Source organism: Oncorhynchus gorbuscha, linkage group LG12 (assembly GCF_021184085.1).
Source record: "Oncorhynchus gorbuscha isolate QuinsamMale2020 ecotype Even-year linkage group LG12, OgorEven_v1.0, whole genome shotgun sequence".
Lineage (NCBI taxonomy): Eukaryota > Metazoa > Chordata > Actinopteri > Salmoniformes > Salmonidae > Oncorhynchus > Oncorhynchus gorbuscha.
This window is the reverse complement of record NC_060184.1, coordinates 54,348,576-54,373,892: the sequence shown is the minus strand read 5'-3', so window position 1 is coordinate 54,373,892 and position 25,317 is coordinate 54,348,576. Positions and strand designations below refer to the sequence as shown.

Sequence of the window (25,317 nt, the reverse complement as noted above, 5' to 3'; positions counted from 1 at the left end):
AGAATGCTATTCATTGACTACAGCTCAGCTTTCAACACCATAGTGCCCTCAAAGCTCATCACTAAGTTAAGGACCCTGGGACTAAACACCTCCCTCTTCAACTGGATTCTGGACTTCCTGACATGGCACCCCCAGTTGGTAAGGGTTGGTAACAACACTTCTGCAACGCTGATCCTCAACACTAGGGCCCCTCAGGGGTGTGTGCTCAGTCCCCTCCTGTACTCCCTGTTCACTCATGACTGCACGGCCAGGCACGACTCCAACACCATCATTAAGTTTGGCGATGAAACAACAGTGATAAGCCTGATCCCCAACAACGATGAGATCTGACCATGTGGTGCAAGGACAACAACCTCTCCCTCAACATGATCAAGACAAAGGAGATGATTGTGGACTACAAGAAAAGGAAGACAGAGAACGCCCCCATTCTTATCGACGGGGGGCATGTAGTGAAGCAGGTTGAGAGCTTCAAGTTCCTTGGCCTCCACCTCACCAACAAACTAACATGGTCCAAGCACACCAAGACAGTTGTGAAGATGGCACAACAAAACCTATTCCCCCTCAGGAGACTGGAAATATTTTGCATGGTCCTCAGATCCTCAAAATGTTCTACAGCTGCACAATCGAGAGCAAGCTGACGGGTTGCATCAGTGCCTGGTTTGGCAATTGCTCGGCCTCCATCCGCAAGGCACTACTGAGAGCAGTGCGTACGGCCCAGTACATCACTAGGGCCAAGCTTTTGCCATCCAAGACCTCTATACCAGGCGGTGTCAGAGGAAGGCCCTAAAAATTCTCAAATACTCCAGCCACCCTAGTCATAAACTGTCCTCTCTGCTACCGCATGTCAAGCGGTACCGGAGCCCCAAGTCTAGGTCCAAGAGGCGTCTAAACAGCTTCTACCTCTAATCCATAAGACTCCTGAACATCTAATCAAATGGCTACCCAGACTATTTTCATTGTCCCCCCCTTTTATGCTGCTGCTACTCTCTGTTATTATCTATGCATAGTCACTTTAATAACTCTACCTACACTACATGTAGATACTACCTCAACTAACCGGTACCCCCGCACATTGAGTCTGTACTGGTGCCCCCTGTATATATCTTCGCTACTGTTATTTTACTGCTGCTCTTTATTTATTTGTTAATTGTATTTCTATTTTTTGGGGGTATTTTTCATAAAACTGCATTGTTTGTTAAAACTTCTTAAGGCTAGGGGGCACTATTTTCACGTCCGGATGAAAAGTGTCTGCCTGCTACTCAGGCCGAGAAGCTAGTGTATGCATAGTATTAGTAGATTTGGATAGAAAACACCCTGAAGTTTCTTAAACTGTTTGAATGATGTCTGTGAGAACAACATAACTTATTTGGCAGGCAAAACCCCAAGGACAAACCATCCAGGAATTATTTTTTTGGAGGTCACTCTCTTTTCAATGATTTTTCAATGGAAATCTAGAAATATAAGGCAGTTGCTTGCAGTTCCTATCACTTCCACTAAATGTCAACAGTCTTTAGAAATTGGTTAATGTTTTTCCATTGAGAAATGAAGAAGTAGGGCTGTCCAGAACGAATATCGAGTGAATTGTACTGTTGTGGTTGAGGCGAGCAACCTGAAATCACGCTCCACTTTGTTTTCCTCCGGTATTGAACACAGTTGATTCCGTCTTAAATTTAATTGATTATTTATGTTTAAAAATACCTGAAGTTGGAATAGGAAAGTTGTTTGAAATGTTTGGATCAAGTTTACAGGTAACTAATTAGATCATGTGTTGTCATGTTGCGGGAGTTGGAACCGGTGTCTTTTCTGAATCATACGCGCCAAAAAAACATTTTGGATATATAACGACACAATTTATCGAACAAAAGGACCATTTGTGATGTTTAATGGACATAATGGAGTGCCAACAGAAGAATATCTTCAAAGGTAAGGCATGCATTATATGTTATTTCTGACTTTTGTGTTGTGACTGGTTGGTTGAATTATGATTTTCATGTGTATGTTTGATGGGGTGCTATCCTTAGATAATAGCATGGCTTGCTGGATTAACCTCTTGAAGCTAGGGGGCACTATTGTTTTTATATTTAAATAACGTTCCCAAAGTAAACTGTCTATTTCTCAGGACCATATGCTAGAATATGCATATAATTGACAGCTTAGGATAGAAAACACTCTAAAGTTTCCAAAAACTGTAAAAATATTGTCTGTGAGTATAACAGAACTGATATTGCAAGCGAAAGCCTGAGAAAAATCCAATCAGGAAGTGACTCTTATTTTGAAACCCTTGTCTTCCTATGCATCTCTATTGTCCATTGAAAGGGTTAACATCCAGATTCCTTTTTCTGTGGCTTCCCTAATGTGTCTACAGTCTTTAGATGTAGTTTCAGGCCTTTATTTTGAAGAATGAGCGTAAACGTCCACATTGCGTAAGGGGTCAGTTGTTAGCTAGCAGTGTGATTTTTGCGCAAAACAGAGAGGTAGCCATTTTTCCTCCCGGTCCTGGTGAAAAGCCAACTCTCCCGGTTGATATATTATCGAATAGATATTTGAAAAACACCTTGAGAATTGATTATAAAAAACGTTTGCCATGTTTCTGTCGATATTATGGATATAATTTGGAATTCTTGTAATTCTCTGTGGAATGGTACTGCTTGACCTACAGAAAGCCATTGATACAGTTAACCACTGTCTCCTAATCTCCAAACTGGAGGCACTGGGGTTGAGCAGTATCCCTCTAGACTGGGTAAAGTCAGGAAGTGAGCAAATAGTAGAGGTTAGTGGTTCAGTTGTGGCGTTCCGCAAGGGAGCTTGCTTGGGCCTCTGCTGTTTTTATTCTATATAAACGATATGGATGACTCTACACTTCTGGTGTCTCACAAAAGTAAAATTATGTTGGAAAGCATACTTAGCACAGAGGTTACTAACATTAGCAAATGGCTTGGAGATAATAAGCTATCTCTGCACTTAGGGAAAACTGAAGCAATTATTTTTGGATCCAGACCTAAATTGAGTAGGCCTCTGAAATCAGTGTGGAATTAGGGTGCTGACTACTAAAACCTATGTTAGCTACTTGGGATGTATCCTTGATGGAAGCTTGGGAGGTGTGAGCATGGCCAATAAAGTGCTAGGGAAGGTTAATGTCAGGATACGTTTTTGGCTAGAAAGTCCAAGCTGCTTGATAAGGACTCCATGAAAGTGCTAGCTACTGCCCTCATTCAATGCCATTTTGACTATTATAGTACTTCCTGGGTTTGGGGCTTATCAAAGCTTAAGAAGGTGTTGCTGATGTGTACTTATACAGGTTCAGGAGTAAAGCTGGGAAAGGTACTTTCTTGTATACTGGAGCCTCAGATTGGAATGAGTTGCCTCTGCCCATAAAAACAACGTCCTCTCTGGTCAGCTTTTAAAAAAAGTTCAAATATGTTTGACCTCTTCTGTGCCCATATGAATGACCCCTATGATGTAACTGGAATGATGAGATAGATGTCCTTCTCTGTTTTTGTTTTATTTTTTCACTGCCATACTGTGTTCGATCTTGTCTACCCATCTTGTCTCAAGAGGATCACAATAGAAATAAGTCCCAGACTTTATTGTGTGTTATCCTCGATTATTTTATTAATGTGCATGTATGGATTTTTCATTTTTATGTGTGCTTGTTTTTTAAAATGGTCGAACTAATGAACTAAACTAAAAACTACAGACCGTATTATCTCCCTAGAAAAGTATCTTCGGTTATAGTCACAGCCTTGTATATCCCCACCTTAAGCCGACATCATGATGGCCCTCAAATAACTTCAATGGACTTTATGCAAACTGGAAACCACATATCCTGAGGCAACATTTATTGTAGCTGGGGATTTTAACAAAGCACATTTGAGAAAAAGGCTGCCGAAGTTCTATCAACACATCGACTGTAGTATTCACACTGCTAAAACACTCGACCATTGCTACTCCAACTTCTAGGATGCCAACAAGGCCCTCCCCCACCCTCCTTTTGGCAAATCTGACCATAACTCCATTTTGGAGTAAATTACCTTTTAATTACGTCAGATCGAGGCTCTGCATCTGTTCTCGTGCTCCTACACCTCAGTGCTGCTTGTGATACCATTGATCACCACATTCTTTTGGAGAGTTTGGAAACCCAAATTGGTCTACACGGACAAGTTCTGGCCTGGATTAGATCTTATCTGTCGGAAAGATATCAGTTTGTCTCTGTGAATGGTTTGTCCTCTGACAAATCAACTGTAAATTCCGGTGTTCCTCAAGGTTCCGTTTTAGGACCACTATTGTTTTCACGATATATTTTACCTCTTGGGGATGTCATTCGAAAACATAATGTTAACTTTCACTGCTATGCAGATGACATACAGCTGTACATTTCAATGAAACATGGTAAAGCCCCAAAATTGCCCTCGCTAGAAGCCTGTGTTTCAGACATTGAATCTGACAATTAATCTTGATGGTTGTACAGTCGTCTCAAATAAAACTGGGAAGGACCTTGGCGCTACTCTGCACCCTGATCTCTCTTTTGACGAACATATCAAGACTGTTTCAAGGACAGCTTTTTTCCATCTACGTATTCTATTGCAAAAATTGGAAACTTTCTGTCCAGAAAGAATGCAGAAAAATTATTCCATGCTTTTGTTACTTCTAGGTTAGACTACTGCTCTACTTTCCGGCTACCCGGATAAAGCACTAAATAAACTTCAGTTAGTGCTAAATACGGCTGCTAGACTCCTGACTAGAACCAAAAGATTTGATCATCTTGTTAAAGCAAGGGCTGATTTCAAGATTTTACTGCTAAACTACAAAGCATTACATGGGCTTGCTCTTACCTATCTTTCCGATTTGGTCCTGCCGTACATACCTACACGTACGCTACGGTCACAAGAAGCAGGCCTCCTAATTGTCCCTAGAATTTCTAAGCAAACAGCTGGAGGCAGGGCTTTCTCCTATACAGCTCCATTTTTATGGAATGGTCTGCCTACCCATGTGAGAGACGCAGACTCGGTCTCAACCTTTAAGTCTTTACTGAAGACTCATCTCTTCAATTGGTCATATGATTGAGTGTAGTCTGGCCCAGGAGTGTGGAGGAGAACAGAAAGGCTCTGGAGACTAGTCAAGGATCATATCACCTCTACCTTACCTGTCATCCCAGACGCATTTGCTTACCGCCCCAATAGATCCACAGCGATCGCACTGCACACTGCCCTATACCATCTGGACGTGAGGAATACATATGTAAGAATGCTGTTCATTGACTATAACTCAGCATTCAACACCATTGTACCCTCCAAGCTCTTCATTAAGCTCAAGGCCCTGAGTCTGAACCCCGCCCTGTGCAACTGGGTCCTGGACATCCTAACGGGCCGCCCATAGGTGGTGAAGGCAGGAAATAACACCTCCACTTCGCTGATCCTTAACACTGGGGCCCAACAAGGGTGTGTGCTCAGCCCACTGCTGTACTCCCTGTTCACCCATGACTTCATTGGCCAAGCACGCCTCCAACTCAATCATCAAGTTTGCAGATAACACAACAGTAGTAGGCCTGCTTACCAACAATGATGAGATAAGGGATCTGGAAGTGTGGTGTCAGGAAAACAACCTGTCACTCAATGTCAACAAAACAAAGGAGATGATAGTGGACTTCAGGAAACAGCAGAGGGAGCACTCCCTTATCCACATCGATGGGACCGCAGTGGAGAAGGTGCAAAACTTCAAGTTCCTCGGCATACACATCACTGAAAAATGAAATGGTCCACCCACACAGACAGTGTGGTGAAGAAGACACAACAGCGCCTCTTCAACCTCAGGAGGCTGAATACATTTGACTTGGCACCTAAAACCCTGACAAACTTTTACAGATGTACAATTCAGAGCATCCTGTCAGGCTATATCTGAAGAACTTTGCTTGGCATGTAAAACCCTCACAAACTTTTACAGATATACAATTGAGAGCATCCTGTCAGGCTATATCTGAAGAACTTTGCTTGGCATGTAAAACCCTCACAAACTTTTACAGATATACAATTGAGAGCATCCTGTATCACCGCCTGGTATGGCAGCTGCACCGCACACAACCGCAAGGCTCTCCAGAGGGTGTTGCGGTCAGCCTAAAGCATCACCGGGGACAAACTACCTGTCCTCCAGGACACCTAGAGCACTCGATGTCACAAGAAGGTCGAAAAGATAATCAAGGCCAACAACCACCCGAGCCACTGCCTGTTCACCCTGGTATCATCCAGGGTAGCTACTGCCCCATCAAAGCTGGGACCGAAAGACTGAAAAACAGCTTCTATCTCAAGGCCATCAGACTGTTAAACATTAGAGGCTTTTTCCTATATACATAGACTTGAAATCACTAGTCCCTTTAACAATGTTCACATATTTTGCATTTCTCATCTCATATGTATACAATGTATTTTATTGTATTCTACTGTATCATAGTCTATGCCGCTCTGACATTGCTCATCCATATACTTAGTTCCATTCCTTTACTTAGATTTGTGTGTATTGGGTATTATGTTGTGAAATTGTTAGATATTACTTGTTGGATATTACTGCACTGTCGGAGCTAGAAACACAAGCATTTCGCTAAACTCGCAATAACCTCTGCTAAACACATATGTGACTGATAAAATAAAGAGAATAACAATGTTCTATTTCACACCAAGGTTTGGTGGTTATCGAGGGGGGTTTTGGAAAGATTTTTTGCATTGAAAGTGGATCTATTGTAATTCAAAGTGGGTGTGAAAAAACGGACTTGGTGTCGGACTTGTGTCTCCATGCCTCTGTAACAGACATATTTGGGAAACTGAACCAAAGCATGCAGGGATAATACAAAAACATTCTACAGATGAGTGACCGAACCAGTGGATTCAGAGGAAATAATAATTATTGGATAGAGTCTTTCAAAAGCAAACCATGTCCCCTTTCCTCGGCTGTGCATGTTTATTGACAGAAAACAGTATGATTAAGTGTCCCACACAACTGATGACTTCTCACCTCTACCACTCAGAGGAGCAGTTTGGGACATACTTCCCAATTTGTTTGACTGTGATCCTGGCTCAGTTGACATGCCGGTAAGCGAAATCGTGAAGTGGGCACGACAAAGCCTATTCCCCCTCAGGAAACTAAAAAGATTTGGCATGGGTCCTGAGATCCTCAAAAGGTTCTCCAGCTGCAACATCAAGAGCATCTTGACCGGTTGCATCACTGCCTGGTACGGCAATTGCTTGGTCTCCAACCTTTTTTTCCACACTATTGGTTAGAGCCTGTAAGTAAGCATTTCACTGTAACGTCTACACTTGTTGTTTTCGGCGCACATGACAAACAAACGTTGATTTGATTTGAATCGAACAGCTGATCGAATGCATTCAAATGATGTGCGACTCTCGACCACGCCCCCTGACTTTGAGAAGTTCTGACGTAACATGCATCAAGCACACCGATCTCATTAGTGGTGGTGAGACAAGATTCTGTACATTATGTCAGGCTAATTTTCAAATTGACTGTCATAGCCCAACATTTAAAGTATGTGATGGTGAGTTGAGAAAACAATCAGAAATACTGTTAATGTTTTTCAATTGACTGTTATAGCCCCAAATAAAAAAGTTAACATTGGCTATTAATTACATAATTGTTTTCACATGGTTGGGGTCACAACAATTTTCCGATATCAAAATGGGGTCGTAGGCCAAAAACGTTTGGGAATCCCTGAGATAATACAATGTTTTTACTAAAATAATAACAGTGTTATTACACAGGAATAGAGAGCAATATCATTGTTTTCCTAAAGTTTGCATTTGCAAAATATGTCACATGGATTTTTACAATGGTAGAAACTCTCTCCAACCAATGCTTACAACAATTGTATGCTTTTAAATCCATGACGAGGAGTGTGCAAGTACACACTTCTGGAAAAGAGTGACTGAAGCACAACTTTGTCATGTACCTTCATGAAGTTGATTATTCCCTCCCTGTTGTCCCTGTTACTGTTTCATTCATTCATTGATTCATTCATTTACTCTGTCATGTACCTTCTTGAGATTGATTATTCCTCCCCTAGAGTGCCTGTCATTGTTAATTCATTCATTTATTATTTAATGAATTAATGAATTTATTCATTCACTCTGTATACCTTCTTGAGGCTGATGATTCCCTCTCTGGTGTCTCTGTCTGTGGCGATGGAGAACATGGCTGCTCCTTCTGAGTTGATGATGCTGTACTTGATCGCTGCGTTTACGCCAAGGTCCTCATCATTGGCTTTAATCTTCCCTACTGGCTTGCCCACCTGGGCTGATTCAGGGACGTACAACTGGTAATTTTCTGTGGATCATGAACATAACAATACAGACATTGTTTGCATCTCAAATGGCACCATATTCCTTAGAGTGTACTAAATAGGGAATAGGGTGGAATTTGGGACAAAGGCTAAGAAACAGCTGAGCATCACTAGTTGGTGCCATATTTTGGGTGGATTTTCCAAATGATGATGTATTTTACCTGTGTCACCCTGATTTGACTTCACAGAATGCAATTGTTACTAAAATACCTTTTGATATCAAGTCAGATTGCTTGAATCAACATTTAGAGCTACAATGTGTCTGAGGGCACTTGAATAGAATTTACTTTAACTTGGACTCTAAAAGAGATGTGATTATTGAACTATAATTTTGCAGTATTGATGTTCAGTGTTCCTACATATTTATTCAGCCAGCATGGCATTTGATGAGATAGATTTTGAGATCAAATGTCATATCAATATATGATTATTATTACATAGGATATATAATAATATATATAAAATCAGGATTCACAATTGGTAAGGTTTTACTCAATGCTATACTCTAATGTACTAATGTATGTTGAACATCTGTTAATTATTAAGGATTGGGCTCCTGACAGTCAATTAAAGCTGTTTAGTTTTTCTGTAATTAAGCTCAATCCATTTGAGTGAGGAGGAGTGTATTTCGATTCTTTAATAAATATATGAGAAATCTCCATTTGTAATTGGCTAAACATACTCTCAAATTGACATTGTGCCAGTCACGTGAGATATCTGAGAAGCACTGCTGTTTATTAAACAAAGGAATTAGTATTTAGCAGAAATAGACAGTCAATTTCTTAGATACTGTAAAGCCATTTTTAAAATCACGTTCCAAGTGATATGGAGTAACTGGGCAACGTTCTGTAAATGGTGTGAAACGTTGCTGACATAAAATCTACGAATACAACTGACGTGATTCCTTATTCCACATGTCAGAGAGGTATCTTATGTTCTTTCTCTCTGAACACTCTACAACGTTTGACTGTTGAAGGCAACCCTGGTGTCTGTACAGTACTCACTTTGCGGGAACTTGGGTGGGTTGTCGTTGACGTCGGTGAGGGTGATGTTGATGGTGGTGGATCCAGAGAGTCCTCCAACCGATCCTGCCATGTCTTTGGCTTGAATGACTACAGCATAGTGTTCCCTCGCCTCCCGGTCCATGTTGGATAAGGCAGTCCTGATGACTCCTGGACAAGGGGAGAAGAATATAAATAATAGGAGAGTACCAATGTTACTACACACTTAAAAATAAAGGTGGAAGTTGTAAACAAATAAGGTTCTTGAGAACTATTCCATAGGGGAGCCATTTTAGTCTCTCTGAAGAACCATAAATGGGATGGTTCTTTGAATAACCACGCAAAAATCCCAAACCAGAAATGTTTCAGCCCTTGAGGATCTGAATTGAATAGCCTTGCTGTAGGTTTTTAACCCATTCAAATTAATTGTAGAGTTAGCAGTACTACCCATGACTGTGTTTCCTGGTGATGGAGACATGGTTGTTGTATTCTTTGAGCCTTCACCAAGTGAGGTCCTAGGTGAATATGTTGTCATTAAAATGTAATTATTTAAGACAATACAAGACCTGTGTGGTTCAGTTGGTAGAGCATGGAATTTCCATCACCAGAGTTGTGGGATTGATTCCCACGGGGGACCAGTATGAACATGTATGCACTCACTACTGTCATATGTTCTAGTGTCTACCAAATTACAACATATTTTTTTACATGTTTCATAAGGCCTTCTTTCGAGGGTCTAGTTTTACCCTAATACAGTGAGCTGAAACTCATAGTTTATACAGGCCTCATCAGGCCTGCAAGTCACATTATGCTGGCTTGCAAAGTGATGTGTAATTTCTATTGGAATCCAGACAGAATGGGGATTTCCATCATTTTGAATTTGTATTCACCCGCAACCTGTATTCAGAATGACTGTCAGGGTTGGGAAGACTTAGATATGAGACTACCTAACCCATTCACATCCTTGTACTATACAGTGGCTTCAGAAAGTATTCAGACCCCAACACTTTTTCCACATTTGCTTAAGTTCCAGCCTTCTAAAATGTGTTCAATAAATCGTCCTCAGCAATCTACACACAATACCCATAATGACAAAGCAAAATACATGGAAATACCTTAATTACATGAGTATTCAGACCCTTTGCTATGAGACTCGAAATTGAGCTCAGGTCCATCCTGTTTCCATTGATCGTCCTTGAGATGTTTGTAAAATTTGATTGGAGTCCACCTGTGGTAAATTCAATTGATTGGACATGATTTGGAAAGTCACACACCTGCCTACATAACATCCTACAGTTGACTATGCATGTCAGAGCAAAAACCAAGCCATGAGGTCGAATAAATTGTCTGTAGAGCTCAAAGACAGGTTGTATCGAGACAAAGACCTGGAGAAGAGTACCAAAAAATATCTGCAGCATTGAAGGTCCACAAGAACACAGGGGCCTCCATCATTCTTAAACGGAAGAAGTTTGGAACCACCAAGATTCTTCATAGAGCTGGCCACCCGGCCAAACTGAGCAATCGGAGGAGAAGGGCCTTGGCCAGGAAGGTCACCAAGAACCCGATGGTCACTCTGACAGAGCTCCAGAGTCCATCTGTGGAGATCGGAAAACCTTCCAGAAGGACAACCATCTCCGCAGCACTCCACCAATCAGGCTTTTATGGTAGATTGGCCAGACGGAAGCCACTCTTCAGTAAAAGGCACATGACAGCCCGTTTGGAGTTTGCGAAAAGGCACCTAAAGACTCTCAGACCATGAGAAACAAGATTCTTTGGTCCAATGAAACCAAGATTGAACTCTTTGGCCTCATCATCGAATCCAAGATGGCGTAGCAGTCAGACGTCTTGTCGTGTCGTGTCCCTTGTATATATCGTTTCTTTACATATTTTTCTTCGCATATCTTGCTAAACCTCAACTTCTAAATACTCTCCTGCAACCCGCCTCACCCAATGCAGCTATTTTTTCTAAAGTATTTATATTTACTTCGGATCCGGAACCCCTCAACTGAAGCTAGCCAGCTAACTACCAGCTATCACTACCAGCAAACCATTGCTAGCGGTCTTCAGCTAACCGGTCATCAGCTAACCTTTAGCCCGGAAAGCTCTCGCCAGTTCGAACAACGCGACTCTAACCAGAGCATAACAGACCTATTATTTTTTTATCCCCAGATTCCCACCGGATTCCGACCGCAAACGGAACATTTTCAGCTGGATCTTCACAACTAGCTAACTAGCTAACCGCAACCCCGGATGATTTCTCCTGGCTCGCGTTTCCACCCACTTAGCTTGAAGCTAGCCCGGCCAGAGCTCCTGTGCTACCTCCGAAGCATACTCCTGGGCTACAATATCCGGACCACAACCAGTCAATCGATGTCACCGCATGAAGAGGCATAAACAGACTCACCCCATTGCGACGCCCCACAAAGGCTAACTTTCTAGCCCTTGCTATCTCCTTGCTTGCTAATTCAGCCTGCTAACTGCTAGCTTGTTTAGAACCGGTCCGCTAACTGCTACCTTGTTTAGCCCCGGTCCGCTAACTGCTACATTGTTTAGCCCCGGCCTACTAACTGTTAGCTTGTTAGCACAGGCCTGCTAACTGTCTGAATCGCCGCGTCCCAAACACTCACTGGACCCATATTTACTTTGAATCTCTTTTCGATGTTTTATTTGTTTATACCTTCCGGTAACCTGCCTCACCCAATGTGATACGGAATCGCTATTATTTTTAAAACACACTCAAGAACCTCCAGAAGCTAATCAGCTAACTAGCTACAAGCTATTTAGTCATTGTTAGCCACTGCTAGCGGCTTTTTTTTTTGGCACAGCCAGCCAGTTTTTTTTTACCTGGATAATACTCGCCAGTGCAGCTTCCCTGCCCCATCCACCGCTGCCCCCTGAACACTGATCACTTGGCTACATAGCTGATGCATGCTGGACTGTCCATTAATCACGGTAGTCCATTCTGCTTGTTTAATGTTTTATCTGTCGGCCCCAGCCGCACTCAGGCTCTGTGTGTAGTTAATCCGACCCTCCCTGCCTAGTCAACGCCATTTTACCTGCTGTTGTTGTGCTAGCTGATTAGCTGTTGTTGTCTCACCTACTGTTTTAGCTACTGTTTTAGCTAGCTCTCCCAATTCAACACCTGTGATTACTGTATGCCTCGCTGTATGTCTCTCTCAAATGTCAATATGCCTTGTATACTGTTGTTCAGGTTAGTTATCATTGTTTTAGTTTACAATGGAGCCCCTAGTTCCACTCTTCATACCCCTGATACCTCCTTTGTCCCACCTCCCACACATGCGGTGACCTCACCCATTACAACCAGCATGTCCAGTGATACAACCTCTCTCATCATCACCCAGTGCCTGGGTTTACCTCCGCTGCACCCGCACCCCACCATACCCCTGTCTGCGCATTATGCCCTGAATATATTCTACCATGCCCAGAAATCTGCTCCTTTTATTCTCTGTCCCCAACGCTCTAGGTGACCAGTTTTAATAGCCTTTAGCCGCACCCTCATTCTACTCCTCCTCTGTTCCGCGGGTGATGTGGAGGTAAACCCAGGCCCTGCATGACCCCAGGCACCCTCATTTGTTGACTTCTGTGATCAAAAAACCCTTGGTTTCATGCATGTCAACATCAGAAGCATCCTCCCTAAGTTTGTTTTACTCACTGCTTTAGCACACTCTGCTAACCCTGATGTCCTTGCCGTGTCTGAATCCTGGCTCAGGAAGGCCACCAAAAATGTGGAGATTTCCATACCCAACTATAACATTTTCCGTCAAGATAGAACTGCCAAAGGGGGAGGAGTTGCAGTCTACTGCAGAGATAGCCTGCAAAGTAATGTCATACTTTCCAGGTCCATACCCAAACAGTTCGAACTACTAATTTTGAAAATTACTCTCTCCAGAAATAAGTCTTTCACTGTTGCCGCCTGCTACCGACCCCCCTCAGGTCCCAGCTGTGCCCTGGACACCATTTGTGAATTGATCGCCCCCCCATTTAGCTTCAGAGTTTGTTCTGTTAGGTGCTTCTGCTTAACACCCCGGCAGTCCTACAATCTAAGCTAGATGCCCTCAATCTCACACAAATCATCAAGGAACCCACCAGGTACAACCTTAAATCTGTAAACAAGGGCACCCTCATAGACTTCATCCTGACCAACTGGCCCTCCAAATACAGCTACGCTGTCTTCAACCAGGATCTCAGCGATCACGGCCTCATTGCCTGTATCCGCTACGGAGCCGCAGTCAAACGACCACCCCTCATCACTGTCAAACACTCCCTAAAACACTTCTGTGAGCAGGCCTTTCTAATCGACCTGGCCCGGGTATCCTGGAAGGACATTGACCTCATCCCGTCAGTTGAGGATGCCTGGTCATTCTTTAAAAGTAACTTCCTCACCATTTTAGATAAGCATGCTCCGTTCAAAAAATGCAGAACGAAGAACAGATATAGTCCTTGGTTCACTCCAGACCTGACTGCCCTCGACCAGCACAAAAACATCCTGTGGCGGACTGCAATAGCATCGAATAGTCCCGGCGATATGCAACTGTTCAGGGAAGTCAGGAACCAATACACACAGTCAGTCAGTTTTTCGGATGACTGCCTTGCCTGGTTCACCAATTACTTTGCAGACAGAGTTCAGTGTGTCAAATCGGAGGGCATGCTGTCCGATCCTCTGGCAGTCTCTATGGGGGTACCACAGGGTTCAATTCTCGGGCCGACTCTTTTCTCTGTATATATCAATGATGTTGCTCTTGCTGCGGGCGATTCCCTGATCCACCTCTACGCAGACGACACCATTCTATATACTTCCGGCCCGTCCTTGGACACTGTGCTATCTAACCTCCAAACGAGCTTCAATGCCATACAACACTCCTTCCGTGGCCTCAAACTGCTCTTAAACGCAAGTAAAACCAAATGCATGCTTTTCAACCGTTCGCTGCCTGCACCCGCACGCCTGACCAGCATCACCACCCTGGATGGTTCCGACCTTGAATATGTGGACATCTATAAGTACCTAGGTGTCTGGCTAGACTGTAAACTCTCCTTCCAGACTCATATCAAACATCTCCAATTGAAAATCAAATCAAGAGTCGGCTTTCTATTCCGCAACAAAGCCTCCTTCGCTCACACCGCCAAACTTACCCTAGTAAAACTGACTATCCTACCGATCCTCTACTTCGGCGATGTAATCTACAAAATTGCTTCCAACACTCTACTCAGCAAACTGGATGCAGTTTATCACAGTGCCATCCGTTTTGTCACTAAAGCAGCTTATACCACCCACCACCCGCGACTTGTATGCTCTAGTCGGCTGGCCCTCGCTACATATTCGTCGCCAGACCCACTGGCTCCAGGTCATCTACAAGGCCATGCTAGGTAAAGCTCCGCCTTATCTCAGTTCACTGGTCACGATGGCAACACCCATCCATAGCATGCGCTCCTGCAGGTGTATCTCACTGATCATCCCTAAAGCCAACACCTCATTTGGCCGCCTTTCGTTCCAGTTCTCTGCTGCCTGTGACTGGAACGAATTGCAAAAATCGTTGAAGTTGGAGACTTTTATCTCCCTCACCAACTTCACACATCTGCTATCTGAGCAGCTAACCGATCGCTGCAGCTGTACATAGTCTATCGGTAAATAGCCCACCCATTTTTACATACCTCATCCCCATACTGTTTTTATTTATTTACTTTTCTGCTCTTTTGCACACCAATATCTCTACCTGTACATGACCATCTGATCATTTATCACTCCAGTGTTAATCTGCAAAATTGTAATTATTCGCCTACCTCCTCATGCCTTTTGCACACAATGTATATAGACCCCTTTTTTCTACTGTGTTATTGACTTGTTAATTGTTTACTCCATGGGTAACTCTGTGTTGTCTGTTCACACTGCTATGCTTTATCTTGGCCAGGTCGCAGCTGCAAATGAGATCTTGTTCTCAACTAGCCTACCTGGTTAAATAAAGGTGAAATAAAAAAATAAAAAAAAAATTCCAAGCATCACGTCTGGGGGAAGCCTGGCATTATCCCTACGGTGAAGCATGGCGGTGGCTGTGCAACAACGCTCCTCATCCAACCTGACAAAGCTTGAGGGGATCTGCAGAGAAGAATGAAACTCCCCAAATACAGGTATACCAAGCTTTTAATGTCATACCCAAGAAGACTCGAGGCTGTAATTGCTGCCAAAGGCGCTTCAACAAAAGTCAAGGTCTGAATACTCATGTAATATTTCAGTTTTTTATATTTAATAAATTAGAAAAAAATTAGAAAATCCTGCTTTTACTTTGTCATTATGGGGTATTGTGTCTTTATTGATGAGGGAAAAATGAATTAATCTATTTTAGGATAAGGCTATAGCCTAACATAGAGTGGAAAAAGTCAAAGGGTCTGAATACTTTCCGAATGCACAATATTTAGAGCAATATCAAAATGCACCATTGAACAAATTCAGTTTTGGTGTGAATGAAATTTGGTGCCAGCATAGTACAAGTGTCTAGACAGGTCACATTGACATTTTAAGATTGACAATAAGATTGATAGATAATAACAATCAAAGTTGGGATTTTGAGAAAATTTTCAAATATCATTAAAATAGTTTAACGTCATATAGCATTGTTATTTGACTTGTTCTATGCTCAAATATGCCAAATGTATGATTCATCTGGTTGTTGTTTTTGAAGTGTTTAGTACTACATGTGTACAAACACACCACAGACACACGCGGGTGTGTGTTGATTTCTGTGATATGTGTGTACACACACGTGTGCTTGTGGGAGAGAATGAATGGAGAATGCAGTAGCTGGCCTCACTTGCCATTGAAATATTAGATTTGCTTATGCTGTACACAAATCAAATCATATTTTATTGACCACATACACATATTTAGTAGATGTTATTGCAGGTGTAGGGAAATGCTTGTGTTCCTAGGTCCAACAGTGTAGTAGTATCTAACAATTCACAACAATACAGACAAATCTAATAGTAAAATAATGGATTTAAGAAATGTTTATATATTGGACTAGCATTGTCGGAGTAGCAATGTCTAAAATACAGTAGAATACAGGATATACATATGAAATGAATAAAGCGGTATGTAAACATTATTAAAGTGACTTGTGTTCCATTATTAAAGTGGCTAGTGATTCCAAGTCTATGTATATAGGGCAGCAGCCTCTAAGGTGCAGGATTACATAACCGGGTGGAAGCCGGCTAGTTATGGCCTCGAGTTAGAAGCTTTTTTTCAGTCTCTCTGTCCCAGCTTTTAATGCACCTGTCCTGACATTGCCTTTTAGAGGATAACGGGATGAACAGGCCGTGGCTCGGGTGGTTGATGTCTTTGATGATCTTTTTGGCCTTCCTGTGATAATGGGGGCTGTAGGTGTCCCGAGGACAGGTAGTTTGCCTCCGGTGATGCGTTGGGCAGACCCCACCACTCTTTGGCAAGCCCTGTGGTTTCAGAAGGTGCATGTGCCATACCAGGCAATGATACAGCCCAACAGGATGCTCTCAATTGTGCATCTGTAAAAGTTTTAGTGGTCAAGACACATTTCTACAATATCCTGAGAATAAAGAGGCGCTGTTGCACATTCTCCTCCACACTGTCTGTGTGGGTAGACCATTTCCGATCATCATTGATGTGTACGCCGAGGAACTTGAAGCTTTCCACCTTCTCCACTGCGGTCCAGTCGATGTGGATAGGGGCATGCTCCCTATGCTGTTTCTTGAAGTCCACAATCAGTTGCTTTGTTTTGTTGATGTTATTTTCCTGGCACCACTCAAACAGGGCCATCGTCTCGTCATTGTTGGTAATCAGTCTTCAAACTTGATAAGGCGTGAGTGGCCACAGTCATGGGTGAACAGGAATTGGGCTGAGCATGCACCCTTGTGGGGCCCATGTGTTGAGGATAAGCAAATTAGAGGTGTTGTTTCCTACCTTCGCCACCTGGGGGCGGCCCTTCAGGAAGTCCAGGACCCAGTTGCACAGGGCTAATGTTCCGACCCAGGGCCCCAGGCTTAATGATGAGCTTTGAGTGTACTATGGTGTTGAATGCTGAGCTATGTATGGGTATGTTACAGTCCCTGTTACAGCCTTGAGCTTGTCCAATGTTTGTCCAGGGACAGAACATTAGCAAGTAATATACTTGGAAACGGTGGATGGTGTACACGCCTAGAAGTCCACTCCGAACACCTCTTCTTCACCGGCGGCGTCTTGGATCAGCCTCTGAGATGAGTTCCATTGCTCCAGGAGATACAAACATGCGGGTGAGTTACCGACATTCTGATACCCAAAAGTTATTTCTGGATGTATGTAATAACACAAAAAACTGTTCTGGGCTAATGATGTAAGAAATATATATATGCCTTGATTACAGATTTGAGGAATAACAGGACAAGGGTTTAACTCATTACTGGAGCAATTCTGCGAACCATCTATTGGGCAGCAAGCCACAATGAAAACCTCTAGAACGCTCTGTAACCCCGCCACCAGTGGTGCTTTTCCCCAGCCTACCCCGGCTTCCAGAGAACCGCGTTTACCTCCTCCGGAGTGCTATGTTGGGGAGCCTGGGACCTCCCGGACATTTCTCTCCCAGTGCTACCTCATCTTTGAGCTGCAGTCCTCTTCATTTCCTTCAGATTGTTCGAAGGTAGTATATCTCATAATACTGATGTCTGGAAGGGTGCTTGCCTGGGCTATGGCTGTGTGGGAGCAACAATCCGCCACTTGCCTTCGTCTGGAGGATTTCATAGCAGACTTGAGAAAGGTGTTCAATTCTCTGGTGTCCGGTAGAGAGGCGGCTCAGAAGCTACTTCAACTTCATCAAGACTTCCGTAGTGTGGCAGACTATGATGTTGGCTTTTGCACGTTGGCCTGGAACCCGGAGTTCCTGGTTGACACCTTCCTTTATGGTTAACCTGTCTTGTACTGGGATAAAAACAGCCATATCATGGACACAAGCTAAACACCTTATAAACACCATTGCCATAATACATGACTGTAAGTCACTTTGGATAAAAGCGTCTGCTAAATGGCATATATTATTATTATTATTATCCCACTGAGAGGAACTATGATGTTGGTAATCAGGAACTTCTTGCAGTCAAGATGGCCCTGGAGGAGTGGAGGCATTGGCTTGAAGGGGCGGAACACCCATTCTTAGTGTGGACCAGCAATAAGAATCTAGAATATCTTTGCACTGCCAAACGCTCCAACTCAAGGAAGGTTCGTTGGGCTCTGTTATTCACTCAGTTCCATTTTACAATCTCCTACCGCCTCTGGTTCCAATAATGTTAAGCCTGATACCCTTTCTCACCTGTATAGTTCTATATCTACACCCTCTGACCCAGAGACCATCCTCCCTACATCCTGTCTTGCAGCTACCCTTGTCTTGGGTATCGAGAGCCTGGTCCGCAAGGCGCAGTGTTCCCAGCCGGACCCAGGGGGGCAGCTAACCAGATGTTTGTCTCTGATTCGGCCAGGTTCCCGGTCCTGGAATAGGCTTATTCCACTAAACTTACCTGTCATCCCGGCTCCCATCAGACCTTGACTTTCATTCAACAACGTTTTTGGTGTACAACCATGGTTCCTGATGTCTCCGCATTTGTCGCCGCCTGCACTGTGTACGGGCAGAACAATACTCAGCGGCAAGCTCCTGCTGGCCTCCTTCAACCACTCCCTGTTCCTCACCACCCCAGGTCCCTGGATTTTGTCACTGGTCTCCTCCCATCAAATGGAAACACCACCATCATTACGGTTGTGGATAGGTTTTCCAAAGCCACACTTTTCATTCCCCTTTTCAAGTTAAATATTTATAATAGTGTAGTTTGATTTTCGTACTCTGCAATTTCACCGGATGTTGGCCAGGTAGCGTCCCACCTGACCAACATCCGGTGAAATTGCAGAGTGCGAAATTCAAACTACACTATTATAAATATTTAACTTTCATAAAATCTAAAGTGTAATGGTGTAAGTGTAAAATCTAAAGTGTAAAGGCTTTATGGCGAAAGCAGACCATGTGATTATCTGAGGACAGCGCCCACACAAACACATGAAAAACATATTTCAACCAGGCAGGTGCGACACAAAAGTCAGAAATAGCGATATAAAAAATGCCTTACCTTTGACGATCTTCTTCTGCTGGCACTCAAAAAGGTCCCAGTTACATCACAAATCGTCCTTTTGTTCGATAATGTCCTTCTTTATAGCCATAAAAACTCAGTTTAGCTGGAGCGCTTCAGTCAATAATCCATCCATTTTCCCTCCATCTAAATGCATACAAAATGAATCCCAAACGTTACTAATAAACTTTTCCAAACAAGTAAAAAAAAGTTTATAATCAAACCTTAAGTACCCTTATACGTAAATAAACGACCAAATTTAAGATGGAGAATCGTTATGGTCTTTACCGGCAAAAAATACCAAAGAACGTGCTCTCTTCCATGCGCTTCTAAACACTACAGCCAAAATGGGAGCCACCTAGAAAACTACAATTTTTGGCTCATTTTTCTGAAAACCAGCCTGAAACTCTTTCTAAAGACTGTTGACATCTAGTGGAAGCCCCAGGAACTGCAATCTGGGAGGACTTGGCCTTAATTAATTAAAGTGATAGCCATTGAAAATGGAGGTAGGCTGAAATATATTATTCTCGGGGTTTCACCTGTCATATCAGTTCTGCTCTACTCACAGACATTTTTAGTAACTTTAGAGTATTTTCTATCCAAATCTACCAATTATATGCATATCCTAGCTTATGTGCCTGAGTAACAGGCAGTTCACTTTGGAAACACTTTTCATCCAGACGTCAAAATACTGCCCCCTATCCAAGAGAGGTTAAAACCTGTTGAGGCTAGGGGGCAGCATTTTCACTTTTGGATGAATGGTTGGAACCTTATTGCTGATTAATGTTTAAAACAACATAAATATGGATTGCATACATCATTTGACTTGTTTCTACGACCTGTAACGGAACTTTTTGAGTTTTTGTCTGGAGGAATTGCTTGTGCTTTTTGAGGACTGAATGCTGGGCTGAACACGCTAACATCAAGTGGCTAAATTATGGGCTTTTTGGAACTTTATGGAACAAACCAGTCATTTATTGTATTTAGTCAGCCACCAATTGTGCAAGTTCTCCCACTTAAAAAGATGAAAGAGGCCTGTAATTTTCATCATAGGTACTCTTCAACTATGACAGACAAATTGAGAAAAAAAATCCAGAAAATCACATTGTAGGATTTTTTATGAATTTCTTTGCAAATTATGGTTTTGGGCAGAGTGTATGGCTCTCCACTCGGGATCTGCCCCTCAGGGTGGAGTCCCTTAAACCTTTACCCTGCTTTATCAGCCCTTTCCCCATCTCTAAAATCCTTAGCCCCACTGCTGTTCGTCTTCTGTTGCCCTGAACCCTCTGTATTCATCCCACTTTCCATGTGTCTAAGATTAAACATCTGTCTCACAGCTCTTTGTCTCCTGTTTTCTGTTTGTCTGTTGCCAGTTTGCCTTGTTTTGTCAGGTCTTACCAGCGTGTTTCCCATTTCTCCAGTTCTCTAGTTCTTGTTTTCTCGTCTTCCCGGTTCCGAACTTTCTGCCTGCCCTGAGCCTGCCTGCCATTCATGTCCCTTTTTGACTCTGCCTTGGCTCTCGGACCTCTGTCTGCCCTCAACCTGCCCTTTTGCCGGCCCCTTTGTTATAATAAATATTCTGAGAACCGAACCATGTGCCTCCATCTCGATCATATCCTGCGTCTTGATGCAAACATTTAAGAAAGTTATTTTTGCAGTGTACTGTATGAATTCCAATGTTCCTGCTGTAGTATACAGCTAGGCCATAAAGTACAGTAATAAGGCCATCCTGGACAGTAGGAGAACATTTTGTTACCAACGTATACCAATGTAACTAATGTATTGTATGACTATGCAGTCCTGATGATTCCTGGACAGGGGGAGTTGAATAGAAGAATACCTATGTTAATATCTTACTGTTTGGAGATCCTTTATTGGATTTTTGACATGCATGTGTTATTTCTATTGTTAAGTGGGGAGAAGTGACGACGGAAGCAACATATTTGTACTGTAATGGAAAACTGTAAATTATACAGTAAGTTTTTTGAATTATTAACAGTAAAGTACTCTGGAACATTTCACTGTAGCATACTGTACATTTTGGTGCATTGTGGGAAAATGTTTTGTCCGGGGAAATAATTGCTGTATTTCTAACGATACTGTGATTTGACCCCACAGAATACACTACCGGACTGTATTTATGGAGCGCAAAAACCTTTTGAGCAATAGTGGCTCATTACAACTTCTTATGAATGGGGGGCAGTATTGAGTAGCTTGGATGAATAAGTTGCCCAAAGTAAACTGCCTGCTCCTCAGTCTCAGTTGCTAATATATGCATATTATTATTACTATTGAATGGAAAACACTCTAAAGTTTCGAAAACTGTTTGAATGATGTCTGCGAGTATAACAGAACTCATATGGCAAACAAAATCCTGAGGAGAAATCAAAACAGGAAGTGAGAAATCTGAGCTTGGTATGTATTCACCACAGGTCCCAATGAAATCCCCTTGAGATAATAATGATGTTGCACTTCCTAGGGGTTCCACTAGATGTCAACCATCTATATGCATTTGAATGAGACTTCTACTGTGTTGTGGGACTGAATGAGAGCAGAATCTATCAGGTGACTGGCAGTCAGCCATTTTCTGATCACGCTCATTCCTCATGTTATTAACAAATGTAAAGGTGTTTTGTAAGATGCTATTGTCACGCCCTGACCTGAGTATTCTTTGTTTTCTATATATATTTTGGTTAGGTCAGGGTGTGACATGGGTGATGTATGTGTTTTTGTACTGTCTAGGGGTTTTGCAGGTTTGTGGGGTTTATCATCTAGGTGTTTATGTATGTGTATGGTTGCCTAGATTTGTTCTCAATTAGAGGCAGCTGTTTTTCTCTGTCTTGTATTTTCTATCGACAGACTTGGGGACAGTGCTAGTAACAGTGTCTTTAACGCGGCTGGTGCTGTTCCCCTAGTTCACAGACCACTCCAATAACTGAAGGACTGCGGATGAATTAAAGGTAACAGTGGCTTGACTATGGCCTGACCTGACTCCCAAGTCCACAGACCACCCCCCTCAACCCGCTGAGGCCCTCATCCAAATCTCCAATTAAATTATCAGACCTGGACCCCCCAATAACTCATCATGACCCTGACAACACACTCCAAATAGAAGTACTTTCCTCAGACGGCTGCTCATGGTTGCCTCCCCACTAGGGAATCCACCTATAGACAGTACAAGGTACGTACAGAGAACTGCCCCCATGGAAGTCGACGTATTGAACACACCCACCAACTCTTTGTGAGTGCTCTGTGGCCAGGTGGGTCTGGGCCCTGTTTGCTCCCTCTGTCTTCAAGCATCCGGAATCCAGCTTTGCCACTGCATCGCTCCTCCTCCAACACCAACCCAGGCAGATGGACAGGCCCTCCACCAACCCCAACCCCCTGCTCTCTCTTTATCCCTTTCACCCTTCCTCCCTCTACATTTATAACTCTCACAGAACCAGACCAGAACTAGGAACCATTAATCACCAGACCTGAAGAGGCACGGAGGAAGGACAAAAGCTCTAGGCCTACACCCGGAGTGAGCAAGCCACAGGGGAGTATCATCACTGACTTCTGGGATTTGTGCTTCCAGGTGTGTCTGTTCTCTCCTTTGACTGTCCTTCCTCCACTCTGCAAATGCAACACCAGTACCATTTCCAGCAACAGACCCAGTCAATACACAGGAAGAGGCACGGAGAAGGGACCAAACAACAAACATTCACCTGGAGCGAACAAACTATAGAGTGCCACACTTAACCTCTGGGTCTAAGGCTCCCTTGTGTGTCAACCTGTTCCTGTCCTTCCTCCCCTCCACAGATCCCAACCCATCACTAGCCCCTGCCCCAGTTCCTGCTTCTCCCAGTCCCAGCACCAGACCCCGCACAACACCTGTTTTTTCAGCCCAGGTAGCCGCACGATTTCCAGTCCTGGTATCAACACCAACCCAGGTTTTTTCCGGTCCCAACCCCAAGACCAGCACCGACCAACCACAATTGCCACCTCCATCCAGCAACTGACTGTCCAGACTCCACCTCTTTCCCAACAAAGACTCAAACACAATCTCAACCACTTTTCCAGACCAACCATCACTGACTACTGATGATTGTTACCAGTTATTATTTGTTATTTTTTTTATTCAATTTCTGCTGTTGTTGTTGCTGTTTGATTTGATTAACTTAAATTGGATAGATTGCTTATTGTTTGAATTGTTAATTATTTAGAATTTGAACTAAATTGTATTTGAAATGTAGACTTTTTGTGAATTTAGGAAAAATATGAAAAAATTGACCTTAAAAGGTTGACATTTTGCCATGTCCTTTTGGTCTGTTTGCCCTGCAGTTGCCTTTGGAAACCTTTGATAAAGGTCATGAACAGTCAAAGTCATGTTTTTTATGAAATTAGATGGTATTTGGATGAAAATAGATAGAGGTATCATGACCAAAGTATGAAATATGACTTTTGCTTCTACATTGATCAAGTTTGATCATAAAGTTAATGGTCTCCTACCCCGTGTCAAACACTTGGATTCAGGAGGCATGGTTATCAAGGGGGTAAGTTCCACATTGTAACCAACATTGGAGAAGGCATGTTTGCGGAGGGACGTGATATATTTAGCTAGATACCCACTCTACTGGTGCCAAAATTTGACTGTAGAGTGTCAGCAAATATAATTAAACATTTACACTATTCATCTATGGCAAAGATACTTACAGTGGGGCGAACAAGTATTTGATACACTGCCGATTTTGCAGGTTTCCCTACTTACAAAGCATGTAGAGGTCTGTAATTTTTATCATAGGTACACTTCAACTGTGAGAGACGGAATCAAAAAAAAAAAAATCTGAAAATCACATTGTATGATTTTTAAATTAATTAATTTGCATTTTATTGCGTGACATAAGTATTTGATACATCAGAAAAGCAGAAATTAATATTTGGTACAGAAACCTTTGTTTGCAATTACAGAGATCATACGTTTCCTGTAGTTTGCACACACTGTAGCAGGGATTTTGGCCCACTCCTCCATATAGACCTTCTCCAGATCCTTCAGGTTTCGGGGCTGTCGCTGGGCAATACAGACTTTCAGCTCCCTCCAAAGATTTTCAGTCTGGAGACTGGCTAGGCCACTCCAGGACCTTGAGATGCTTCTTACAGAGCCAATCCTTAATTACCCTGGCTGTGTGTTTTGGGTCGTTGTCATGCTGGAAGACCGAGCCACGACCCATCTTCAATGCTCATACTGAGTGAAGAAGGTTGTTGGCCAAGATCTCGCGATACATGGCCTCATCCATCCTCCCCTCAATATGGTGCAGTCGTCCTGTCCCCTTTGCAGAAAAGCATCCCCAAAGAATGATGTTTCCACCTTCATGCTTCACGGTTGGGATGGTTTTCTTGGGGTTGTACTCATCCTTCTTCTTCCTCCAAACACGGCGAGTGGAGTTTAGACCAAAAAGCTCTATTTTTGTCTCTTCAGACCACATAACCTTCTCCCATTCCTCCTCTGGATCATCCAGATGGTCATTGGCAAACTTCAGACGGGCCTGGACTTGCGCTGGTTTGAGCAGGGGGACCTTGCGTGCGCTGCAGGATTTTAATCCATGACGGCGTACTGTGTTACTAATGGTTTTCTTTGAGACTGTGGTGTCTTTTATACAGGTAACGAGTTCAAACAGGTGCAGTTAATACAGGTAATGAGTGGAGAACAGGAGGGCTTCTTAAATAAAAACTAACAGGTCTGTGAGAGCCAGAATTCTTACTGGTTGGTAGGTGATCAAATACTTATGTCATGCAATAAAATGCTAATTAATTACTTAAAAATCATACAATGTGATTTTCTGGATTTTTGTTTTAGATTCCGTC

At 42.9% G+C, this 25,317-nt stretch overlaps 1 protein-coding gene across 2 annotated transcripts in view; it reads right to left on the bottom strand.

Moving 5' to 3' along the window:
* The window catches only part of LOC123991125 (cadherin-18-like), a 412,196-nt gene that overhangs the window by 68,041 nt on the left and 318,838 nt on the right, over window positions 1-25,317 (bottom strand). For both annotated transcript variants that reach the window (XM_046292353.1, XM_046292352.1), the window contains 2 exons: window positions 9,346-9,513; window positions 8,138-8,325 (listed from right to left, as the gene is read on the bottom strand). In XM_046292353.1, coding sequence (XP_046148309.1) covers window positions 8,138-8,325; window positions 9,346-9,513 — 356 coding nt within the window. The remainder of the gene's footprint in view (window positions 1-8,137; window positions 8,326-9,345; window positions 9,514-25,317) is intronic.